This window comes from Juglans regia, chromosome 1 (assembly GCF_001411555.2).
Source record: "Juglans regia cultivar Chandler chromosome 1, Walnut 2.0, whole genome shotgun sequence".
Classification (NCBI taxonomy): Eukaryota; Viridiplantae; Streptophyta; class Magnoliopsida; order Fagales; family Juglandaceae; genus Juglans; species Juglans regia.
This window is the reverse complement of record NC_049901.1, coordinates 12,007,411-12,020,393: the sequence shown is the minus strand read 5'-3', so window position 1 is coordinate 12,020,393 and position 12,983 is coordinate 12,007,411. Positions and strand designations below refer to the sequence as shown.

The 12,983-nt window shown below is 32.5% G+C and overlaps 1 protein-coding gene across 4 annotated transcripts; it reads left to right on the top strand.

Annotated features, from left to right (window-relative positions):
* Positions 1-6,872: 6,872 nt before the first annotated feature.
* LOC108996348 (protein starmaker) lies at positions 6,873-11,057 on the top strand. 4 transcript variants are annotated; one of them, XM_035683147.1, is made up of 3 exons: positions 6,873-7,273; positions 9,734-10,027; positions 10,148-11,057. In XM_035683147.1, exons 1-3 carry the CDS (start codon positions 7,007-7,009, stop codon positions 10,658-10,660), a joined length of 1,074 nt encoding a protein of 357 aa, XP_035539040.1. In that variant the 5' UTR covers positions 6,873-7,006; the 3' UTR covers positions 10,661-11,057. The 4 variants fall into 4 exon arrangements, with proteins under 4 accessions (XP_035539040.1, XP_018827745.2, XP_018827746.2 ...); XM_018972200.2 differs by having other exon boundaries at positions 9,734-10,423; positions 10,544-11,057; XM_018972201.2 differs by having other exon boundaries at positions 9,734-10,435; positions 10,556-11,057.
* The last annotated feature ends 1,926 nt before the right edge of the window (positions 11,058-12,983 follow it).

The following is a 12,983-nucleotide window of genomic DNA, read 5'->3' as shown; positions in this document are numbered from 1 at the left end:
GACCAATTCCCACTTGGTTCGTTAAAGATTTTAATCTAATTATCAAACTCAATAAAATCCATACTCTGACAAAATAAATTTTGGGCCCGTATTCTGTTTTAAAATTACTTGTTAAATCTCAAGTGAACTTTTCATACATATTAATCCAAATAAAAAACTTTTTTATGAACTTTGTACTAGACTCAGGTGTTACATGATACGTCTTATAAGTTTGAAAATTAAGGTACTTCTAATTCTAGTACACGGTGAACAGTTTATCATATACTGTATATATATCATTTAACAACTTATGTGACAATGCCAAGTGGCATGCCACGTCCATAATTAACTCTAATTATTTGCCGATTAGCGGTCTACTCTAACATGTCATGCCATGACACATGACACTATTATGTGACATGACAGTTTAGCGGAAGAAAAAATAGATTAACAATTAGACATTATCATGTACAAGCCACGTCAACATTGACTAATTAAATATGGTTGAGTGCCGAATGAATACGTGAATAGTACTGTCCATCATGCACTATTTCCGTGTATTTGGCATTTAAAATGAAAAAACTAATCAACCTAAAGATCAACGCAATCCTTAATAAGAGGATCCACATTCTACTGTATCATCATACTTGAAATAGATCGTCATGGAGATGCCAACTTGCATGTCTGAGTATCATCATTTGCTATTCATGTAGTTTGTAAGAACTAAAAATACAGAGACAGAGATGGCAGGTCACGAAAGTCTGCTAAAAAATATTGTTTAAAGAAACAGTACTCGCGTGGAAAAATATGGTTGAACATGGCATCCATAACCAAAACATTGGAGAAAACATCTTTTTTTCACAGCACTTTGAATAAGTTATATTAAACGTCGCTCATTACATACTCAATATTATTAAATGTTGCTAACTTGCAAGTTGCAACACACATGTCGATCGTACGTACTTATGTCTATTCAAACCTAAATTCTAAATTTGTCTAATTAATATATAATATTATTTGAGATGTATATATATTTTGAAAAAAAAAAAGTCACGCTATCAGCCGGCTGGGGTGATCTTATAAGGTCGTACATTTAATTTGAAAATTAAGGGTAGGTTTGGGGGGTGAGATGAGAATTTTATGTTTTGTTTTGAAGTTTAAAATATTAAGTTTTAATATTATTATTGTTTTGAGATTTGAAAAAAGCGTATTTGGATTTGAAAAAATTAAATTGTTTATTATATTTTGTATAAGAATTTAAAAAAAATTTAATGATGAGATGAGATGAGATGAGAATTTTGTATTTTGTTTTAGCCCCCAAACCTGCCCTAAAACGTAGATTGATGATGCACTTGCAATATTTAACTTGAACGGATAGGGTACAATATCGCATGCATGCATGGACCAACCGATGGACAATAACCCATGCATGCATGCATGTATTAATGCGCGAAAAAATTAGTGGTCTTTTATTTATACGTTAATATATACCTTTTATTCTCTCAATATATATATATATATATATATATATACATTTTGTGGCGAAGCATTTCTGCCGAGTAAGTCATGAGAGGTTCTTGTCGGAAATACTATTTTCTCACTGAATATTTTAGGGTTTTTTTGCACCAAATGTAGTCATGGAAAACAACGATATATATGTTGTAGTGTATATATATATATATATATATATATATATATATATGTGTGTGTGTGTGTGTGTGTGTGATGGATCATTTTCACGTTTGGAGGAGAGACATCTCTATATATTTTGGCTTCTAAAATGGAGACAGGGTACATGCATGGCTAGCATAAGTTAGCTTGGTTCATCAAAGCAAACATATATAAATGATCCTGGTCGGAAGTCGTCCTGTCGCACTCTAACGTCGTGTACATTATTATTGATTTTGCCCTCTTTTTATTTATTCTTTAATGATCAATATTATTTCATCATGCGCGCGTAGGGGCATAACCGGTCTGGTCCGATCTAGTTTTAGGTAAAATCTAGGATCGAACCGGTATGTACCAGTTTTGTATTTTTCAAAACTGATTACGTACTGGTTACCCTCCTAAATCGATACTTCCGGTTTTACCCGTTTTTGGTCCGGTCCAGTCTGGTTTTTCGGTTTTTTTAAAATGTAAGTTTCACAATTTGTCATTAAAATTTTTTTTATAAAATTAAAAAAAAAAAATTAATTTAAAAAAAACTGTTTTATACTTTTATTAATATATTAGATTATATAATAGTATTAATATTAGACTATTGATATAATTATAAGTTATATATTAGTATTAGTTAAAAACTTTTAGTGATTTAGTATTAATATTTTATGTAAAAATTTATAAATTATAATAAGAAATTATTTCATATATGAATATATAATTATATATAAAAATTTCACATAAAAATTTATAATTATACATTATATATAAAACTTATATATATTAATATTTAATATATAAAAAATATTTTGTATAAAACTTATATATAAAAATATTTTTTTTATTTTTTTTAATCAACCGGTCCGGTCTAAAAAATACCGAAACCGGCCGGTTTTTACATTTTAAAAACCGGTTCCAGACCGGACCGGTTCAAAACCGGTAAAACCGGCCCGGTTCGGTCCGATCCGGTCCGGACCGATTTTTCGGTTTTCTGGTTTGAGTTTACACCCTTATGCGCGCGCACTATTTGAGATACGTTATCCGTCAGTATTCCGGCCATAGACGAAGTCAATATCAGAGCTCTCGCGGTTGGAACGGAGGAATCATCGAAATCTCTATATTCTGGAGAGATGGATATATTCCTATATGAGTAATGCTACATGCATTCGTGAAATGTATAGGTATCGTACAGTCATTTTAAAAAAAAGTGAGGTTCATAATTAACAAATTAATTTTTTTTTATGTAAATTTCATATTTATTTTTTTTAAGTGATTATATGATGCTTATACATTCATGATTATAAATATTATTTCTCTTCCTATATATGTATGACTTCCTAAACATCGATCATAATTTATATATAGTCAGGAATAAGATTTGTTGATGTCGATTTTTACACAGGCCAGACGGTCGATCGATGCATGATATCCGATGGGTCGACGAAGATAATCTAAACTTAAAAGTAAAAAATTACACAAAGTATGGAATTTACTGTGTAGGATAGAGCTCACTTGGCGAGAAGACAAAGTGACCAAAATCCTCCGAATTACTCGTTACACGAGGGGAAAAAAAAGTAATGGTACATATCACATTTAAGTTTCAATATTTTGATAATCTTATTATATAAATTAGAGTAATGTTAGATACAAATATTACTTATGCAAGTTGCATTGCGCACTCCTTTTAAAAAAGAATGAGATTTATTATTAAAAAATTAATTTTTTTTTTATAAATTTTATATATATTTGTTCATTTTTATCAAAAAAATTACACAATACATGCGACTGAAAATATTATTTTTTATATATAAAATGTGATACTTTTATTATCATTAAATTATTTTTTAAAAAAAAAATCTAAAAATTGATAGAAAATATCACCTCAATAAAATAAAAACAAAATGAAAATTATATGATATATAAAAACTTCCAACAAAAAATGTTGGGATTAAGTGAATGTAATGATAAGACACGCAAAAGGAAAGGTACAGAACGTGGAAGCATGAATACAAACGGAGAGAAAAATAAAGAAATTAGAAACAAATTGATGGTTAATTGTAATGGCCAACACGATGTAATTATTGGGACACCACCACTTATCGACCTTCTTTAATTATAGGAAAATGCTAGATGTCCTGCTGGGGATCTGTTGGGCTCTAGCACTTTTTTATATGTATTTTTTTTTAGTTTTTTTTATATAGATATTTTTAATAATTTTAAATATTTTAAAAAAATAAAATAAAAATTATAATATTATTAAAAAATATTTTTTTAATCACAAAATAGAATAAATATTATATAAAAAATAATATTTATTCTACTTCGTGATTAAGAAAATATTTTTTAATAATTTTTTTTTTTACTTTCTGATTAAGGAAGTGTTTTTTAATAATATTTTTATTTTATTTTATTTTTTAAAAATATAAAAATGACACTAAGGAAACCATTCAGAACGCTGTCAAGCGTAATAAAGAAGGGTTACCTATTTTTGATGAAACTATCGGGATGGCTCAACCTGATGGTATTAACACTTTGATTTAGACCATTTTAAAACATTTCATTGGAACACCATCAAATATAACTAGTCGTGTAAGCGATCAGTTGAATAATATGCGCTGTCATCAGATGTCAGATTATAGATGGTCTTTGGACGGTCAGTCTTCAAAAATAATGTGGTCAGCCTTTCCCTGGCAAATTTGTTTGAAGAGCTCGCTCGCCTCATTCTCTCTTCCTTCTCATTTCTTCTTACCCATTCTCTCTCTCCTTCACCTTATTTTGCTCTCACCCTATTCTGAATATTTTTTAAAAATATAAAAAATAAATTAAAAAAATACACATAGAAAAGTACATGTTAAGCCCAACAAAGCCCAACGAGAGCTGTAGCATGACTATTTTAAATATATATTTTTTAAAAAAAATCGTAATATTATTAAAAAATATTTTTTATAATTTTTTATTTTACTTCGTGATTAAGAAAGTATTTTTTAATATATATATTTTTTACTTTCTAATTAAGAAAATATTTTCTTGATGATGTTTTAAATTTATTTTATTTTTTTAAAATATTTTAAAATATTAAAAAATCTATATAAAAAATTATTTAAATAAAATACATATAAAATAATACTGTATTCCAGCAGGAGCTCCTAGCAGCAACTGTAGCATCACCCATAATTATATGTATAATCCCAAAAACCAAAGCATATATAGGATATCGGCATATTCCGCCGGCCAAAAACAACACAGCTCTGCAATATTGTTCCTGACTCTCACTGAATATTCTCCATTTTTTCCAAGTCATGAAAAATGATAATTAACAATGTCCCCCGTAACGATGTATTTTTTGTCCTTTAGTTAATACAAAAAAAAGTTTAAGCGAATTTGTTCATCAAACTGTACAAATCCTCATAATTAATACAGAGGATGGGAATGCGAGATGCAGACAATTCACACATTCTAAGAACTCAATATATATTTATATATATATATATATATATGAGAAATTTTATTTATAGTCTATAAATAAGGACTATATGTATAGATTTTTTATTAAATGAAAAAAAATATCATTTTAAGAAAAATAATTTTCTAATTTTAAAAATTTTTAAAAATAAAATTATCTAGATTTACATTACAGTCTCCAAATAAAAAATGTACCTAGCATTACTTTATATATATATATATATATATATATTTATATATGTATAAATGCTTGTAATTTGTATGTATAATTGGACCTGTTCCAAAAAAATTACAGGTAAAAATGAATATGCCCTTTTACGAGATCCTAAAGCCATTATTTTAAGAAGCATATTTTTTTTTTAATCATTGGCCTTAGGTTCGACAACTTAGTTGCGCTGTCATCATCGTCACAACATATATTAGCGATGACTGTTGAATAATCTCTTAATAAGTCATTAAGAACAGTCATCAAATGGGCAGGTGATTGGATTTTTTTTAGATCTATGCATCTGGAAGCATCCTAAAACTGAATTTGAATGGTCACCCCAAACATATTTCTACATATTTATCAACATCATTATTGATAATTACAAAGTTATATATATTCAATGTATTGCATTTCATTTATGAAATTTTAATGCTCCTTGCATAACCCCTGCCCATTTAAAACGATCCACATGATGGCTCTATTTTTTATTTTTTATTTTTTTTATGTCATCAGACCATAAGACATTATTTAATATATATATATATATAGTCACAAAAACTATTAAAATATCAATCCAATAAGAACAAAAAGATAATAATATTAGAGTCATTGACATATAAAAAATGTCAAAATATCAATATTTTTTTATAGCAGATGATATGGAAGTTTTTCCATTTTTACATTAATAATATATTCAATATATATATATCAATAAACAGACTAACAAGTATATTTTCTTGAACCAAAAATACATGAAAGGATCACATAATTGAACCAAAAGAAGAGGAATGTTTATAAAAAAAATTAAATTAAATGGCTAATGGACCACTAATCCCATGTTCATCAAGGCGGGTCCACATGACTAATTACAAACTCCAATAGTCCACCATATGCCAACCAGGATGGATCGGACCCACTTACAGAAAACATCCAACTCACATTATAAAGGTGCACAACCCTCCAATCCCAATTTCTCATATTCATAAAATAATAATAATAATAATAATTAAAATATAAAAAATTATATAAAAATAAATTTATAAATTAATATATTTTAATATGATATATCAGATTATAAAAATATTTTTATTATAAAATAAATTTTACAAATTATATAAAATTATATTAATTTATAATCTGTATGTGCATGTATCATTTCTTTATTCACGTGCCTCGCTGTAAATGAAAAGCACACACGCAACCTCACCAAACCACCCCAGCCAGAGGTCCCTCGGTCAAACCGTATGTTTTTTTCACCCACCTAAACAATCTGTCGAAAACTCTTAACAGGCAATCTCCACTTCCCATGTTTCAGTTCTCAAAACCTCAAATCAATCCGAACAAGTTTCCCTTTGTTTTTTTTGTTGTTTTTTTTTTTTTTATCCTCCGTATGATTTTAACTAATTGCAACAGTCAGTAGAACTGTGACCCCCAAAAATTAACAGCCTGTGGCTGTGACCCTCAAAATAAAAAAGGAAAATGGCATTTACAAACAAAAAAAATGACATTTTACTATATATATAATATATATTAGTATTGTGAAAGTTTATTTCTTTGCCGCAGAACAAATGTCGGAACTCGTACACAACAGCCGAATTCTTTCCTTATAAAAAGCCTTCTCTGTTGGCCTTCTACAAGCTCTAGAGAGAGAAATTAGCAAGGAGTTCTGAGTTTTTTTATAGAGAGAGAGAGAGAGAGATGGGAGGGTGTGCGACTAAACCGAAGGTCTTGAAGGAGTCGTCGGCTCCGGAGCCGGTGAAGGAGGAGAAAGCCGGTGCAGCTGAAGAACCGGTTAAGAACGAGAAGGAGGCGGCCGTTGTTGTCGTTAGCGTTAACGAGGAGGAGGCTGAGAAGACTGATAAGAAGGAGGAAGACGATGATCATAAGGTCAAGGAGATTGTTGATGATGACAAAGTTGACGACCAAGATATCAAGCGCCGTTCTCTCAGCCACTTGTTCAAGGAGGTAATCATGTTTTCAAATTTAATTTCCTTCTTTTTCACGAAGTTCCATAAATAAGCAAATAAAGAAATAAAAATCTCTGATCTCATCTGGTTTGACGTTCTTGGAAATGGTTTTTTGTTGCTTCTGACTTCTGTCACGGAAGTGAAAATCCCTCCCGCTTTCGTTCCCTTTTTTGGTTTAAAACTTTCTTTTTTTTCCTTAAACTGCCCCATAGAAGTCTGTAAATTTTAGCTTTTGAAGATTGGCGATCTGTCTGGTTTCTGTTTCTCTAGTTTCTTGGTCCAAGAAACACAAATCGTTGTTGCGTTTTCAAACTAGGTAGTTCCTTAATATGCTTTTATCTGGTCGATCGATTAGTCATTGAATTTCATCTCTCTGGTTCCCTTTGGTTGTCAATAAACTGAACGAAAACGAAAGATCATTGAAAGATTATATTTTCCTCATGCTTTGATCTTCGAATCCTTGTAATAATCTTAAAACACGATGGGCCACAACATTTTCTGGAGTCCCAAACAGAGTGCTAGCTGTTGATTTCGAGAAAACTTCAGCGAAGTTTGTGCTAGTTTATTAATCATTACCATACCCAGAAAAAGAAAATTAATCATTATAACTATACTCCATAGGCGAAGCTGACCCATTTGATCTTTGTGCTTTGCCGACTTCTTTGTCGCCATGCTTATCCAAGTGGGATTTGCGTGTTTTAAGGATTTAATTTATAAAATATATTTTAATTTAAATAATCAAGTGCTGTCATGATTAATTTTATTCACGTCAATTTATAATTAAAATAATACTAAATACAAATTTTAAATAGATAAATTTTATATAAGCATTTTATAAAACAATGAGTCTCATTAATAAAGAATAATTTTTTTTTAGATGAAATCTACTTTTTTACAATGACTTATATAAGACTTGTCTATTTGAGATTTGTACAAATCATTTCTTTTATAATTAATATAATTTTTAATATTTCTTCCCTCAAAGTTAACTTTTAAAAAAAAAAAAAATGTTGTTTGTAATTCGCTATTTTGATGAGACAAGAAAAATTCAATTGTATATGAGTTAATTTTAATAATATTATATAATTATATGGATCAAATCGCTCAAACCTTATCCATTATTTTCATATTAATTGCATATTACGTTTGTGACTAAAATTATCAGTTTTGAATGTCATGTGTCTGGTTTAAATTGTGTAAAGTCTCATATTTAAGTCAACTTTAATATGATCTATTTAATTAAGCGGATCAGTTTTTTTAAAAAAAAAAAATTAATTTATTGATTTTGTGTCAAATTCGCGAGTCCAAAAAAAAAAAAATTTCAGGCCAAGGCCGGCGACGGATTTCATCATGTTGATTGCTTTGGTTAGAATCTTTTAGTGGTAGAGAATCGATATTAGGTATATTCATGATTGAATCACATCTTTGATTTCACGACAAAGAAGCGTGTCCTAGTGTGGAGCCCCACCCGCTTCTTTGGATCCCCATTTGGATATTTTCTGCGCAGTTACGCGGTTGGTTCATGCTGCCGTACCCTTTGTGAAGGGCAAGCCATGAGATCTGTCTGCCTTTTCAAAGCTTTCTTGTGCGTGTCTTCATCTCCTCTTCAACCAAAGTGGGGATTTGTGTTTCATTTTACCATGGGAAGTTGCGCACAAACTTCGTACTTCATTTTAAAATTTTCCATTTAATGCTACCATGCCCTCTAATTTATACCACTCATTTTATCATCTTAATGTGGTACAAACATAAAAGGATAGATGGAATTTCGGATTTTAATCTTCTTCTTTTTGTGTTTTTGGACGTTATTTTATTTTGAATATATATTTTTTCAATTATTTTAATAAGCCAAGCGACACCATTTTGTAGTACCACAATAGATAAAGTGAGTGAAGCGTAGTGGCATTTCTCTTTTGCCATTTTTGAGGTATATTTGAAGTAATATTAGCATATGATAAGTGGAGAGGCAGATTATAAGTAAATCAACTTGGATGGCAAAATTAGACAGATTCAGCAACTCATACTCAATGTACTAAAGCTGGACTTTGAGTGCATTGAAAATGATTGTTGATAAACATGATACAAGGACATGCCCAGTTGGTGGGGACGTAATAAGGCCTGAACCTGGTTTAGGTGAATGTACCAAATTAATTTTAAGACCATTTTGTACTGTTTGTGTTGGGAGTATTATTGATTTGATAAAAATGGGACCCCTTGCACGAGATTTGTCAAGTGGTTGGTGATGACCATTGAATTTCTGATCTTTATTTCCTCAGCTTCAAAATCATATAGTTTGATTTGCAGGCATATGATTTAGATTCTATTTTTTTGTTTGGCTGTTGATTGGTGCACTGTAGAATTTTTAAGACCTAATGATTATATATCACAGGAGATTATTGATGACATTTTCTTCCATAGCCTCTGGAGTAATTCTTTTTGTCTTTTTATTGACTTGCAGAATGAAGAAGGGAAGGGTTCAACTGATGGTAAACCTGCAGTGGAGCCAGTACTAAAACAAGAAGAATTATCAGTGACAAAAGAACCAACAGATGAATCTGAGACCAAGCTTTCGGAGGTTGAGAAATCTGAAATTTTGGTAGAACAGATCGCCGTCCCTGACAATGATGCCCTCGAGAAGGCCGCCGAAACAGAGAAAACAACTGAAACGGCACCAGCTGCAGAGGGCAAAACTGATGAAACATCCGAGGACAAGAAAACACAAGACCCAGATGTTGCTGATGCTCCTAAGGAGGCTGAAACCCAAACCAACGAGAAAACAGAAGAGAAGGCCGAAACACAGGCAGCTGCAGAGGACAAAACAAATGAAACATCCGAGGACAAGAAAACAGAAGACCCAGATGTTGCCAATGAGGCTGAAACCCAAACCAACGAGAAAACAGAAGAGAAGGCCGAAACACAGGCAGCTGCAGAGGACAAAACAAATGAAACATCCGAGGACAAGAAAACAGAAGACCCAGATGTTGCCAATGAGGCTGAAACCCAAACCAACGAGAAAACAGAAGAGAAGGCCGAAACACAGGCAGCTGCAGAGGACAAAACAAATGAAACATCCGAGGACAAGAAAACAGAAGACCCAGATGTTGCCAATGAGGCTGAAACCCAAACCAACGAGAAAACAGAAGAGAAGGCCGAAACACAGGCAGCTGCAGAGGACAAAACAAATGAAACATCCGAGGACAAGAAAACAGAAGACCCAGATGTTGCCAATGAGGCTGAAACCCAAACCAACGAGAAAACAGAAGAGAAGGCCGAAACACAGGAAGCACTTGAAACTAAAGCAGCTAAAGAGGCAAAAAACGATGATGCATCTGAAGAAAAGAAAACAGAAGAGAAGGGGAGTGTTGAAGAAAAAGCCAATGTGTGATGGAAAAGGTCTTCTTGGCACGATAATAGGCGAAAGGTGACAATGCATTTGCCTCTTTATTCTACAGGGAAGGCTGCCCTAGCGATCGCATGATCACAAATAAAGATAAGTTCATTGGTGCATATGGCAACCTATTTAGAGGCGCTGTTTGGAGTTGTTTCTTTTCCTTTTGTTACATGTCATTCTTCTTTCCTCAGTTCTTTTCCTCCCCATCTGTTTTCTTTTTCTTTTTTTCTTGTTCTTTTTTTTGGTTCTTTCGTTTTATCTTTTCTGCATGTAGACATAGATGGGTAATAACTTTGTAGAGGTCTGCTTGTCTTCCTATAAAAGGAATGCTGTTTAAGTTTTTGCTGGCGAATTCGGTAGTCAAAATAATGTGGGGGATAATGTTTGTTAAGTTAGATGGGGTTCAAGCTAATCTGTTAAATTTTTTGTTAGACGAATTTAGAACTCGTACTTACGTAAGAGAAGATAAGGCGAAGGAGACTTCCAAATAGACTTGAGGACTTGCAAATCAGTACTACGTACGTTGGTTGTTGATGTGTGCCATTGAGTGAGGACCAAAAAGGGAGGAGAGAATAGGATCTCCATGGACATACGAGTGTAGAACTTCTTGAACTGGAGAATACACCTGTCAGCTTCCGTTATTTTATTTTATTTTATTTTTTTTCCTAAGCAAGCAGTTTCATAGATAAACTAAGGGTTACATGATATAAGATTCAATAGGGTGAGAGTCCCTAACAATCATCCCAAAGTAAACAAAAAGCAACACCAATGAAAATAAAAATAAAAAAGAGGGATATGAAGCCAAGATTTGGCTCCCACCCATTTTTTCACTAAAGGAAAGCCGCTTGAAGCAATTTTTGAATAGTTTGATAAACAGACTATTAAACTGCGACTAAAAGTCATAGTGAGATTGTGTGCTGCAGTTTGTTTGTATGGACTGATAGTAGGAGTCTTCCACGACCGCTTTATCTTGATTATCGGTTAGAGAAAGCATAAACATAGGGACATAGCAATTGGAGGACGAGTCGATACACTAGCAGAGGACCAACACTAACTGTGGTGTCGCATGTGGGTCACACGACACTCTAGGAAGAAAAGTGGTGGTCGCATTTGAGAGAGCCGAAGCCACTGATCTCAGTGGTGTCGCTCGTGGCACTTGCAGACGCTCATTGACATGGTGGCGCGTGATCCTCACGCGTTGCTCTTTTGAGCAGTTTTCTTCGACCATCCGACATATTGGCAGTTGGAGAATCTACTAGTGTGGCACGTGGTGGTCGTAGGGGGCCGGTAGGCAGTAGATCGGCGCTTCTTGGTGTTATGGACATAAAACACCGAAATAAATGGAAAAAAAAAATACTATAGACAACTCTGGCATTGGCCGGACAGAAGGAGGGAAGAGGAGCCGAAGCTCAAACCCACCTCTGGGTGGAGCTGGGTAGAGAAGGATGCCGACGGTACTTGGTAGAGAGAAAAAGGCTCTAGAGATTTCTTGCGTTGTCACCTTCCGTTGTTTATTCGTGTGCTTTGAAGAGATAGTCCATCCAAGCCCCATGGCAGTGTGCACGGGGCAAAAGACCAATTTCAGCCCCCATATGGGCTTTGCTATCCAGCTGCCTACACCACTCACTACATCTATTTTATTTTATTTCTATTTAACTAATTGAATTTTTCGACTCATCATCCTTGCGCCATATACTTGCTAATAGAAATATATATCTTTATATATATTATATATATATATATATATATATATAAGATCGAAGTAGGTGTATGATATAATGATGATGAATATAATTTATCTATTTGATATATGTCAAATGCATTGAAACACACCCAAAGGGATGCATAGCAAGTTTTTTGTGCAAGAGATTGATAATTACCGAAATTTTCAAGATTTAAAAGAAGAGAATCATCTTAGCATTGGGGCACAAGGAAGGGGGAATCCATTGGGCCATCATGGAGTCCTGGGCAAGGATCAAGAGGCAGTCTATGGGAGTCATGACTTTGACCGTGAAACATGTGTACATTCTACATCATTCGTTTTTGGGCCATGTATGTTGAAATTGGACTACATGATCAGTGAGCACCGAACAGACCCTGTGCTTGTACATACATATAAACGTCTGAACAAGTGTGGAATACGGGAGCATTTAATTTGACATTTCGTATTATTTGGATGTTGAGATAAAATGAGATGAAAAATTTATAAATAATATTAAAATAATTTATAAATAGCAATGAAATAATTTAATTTAAGATGTTTTATGATATGTGTTAGAAAAAAATAATAATGTGTTAAAAAAAAAAGAAGTGAAGT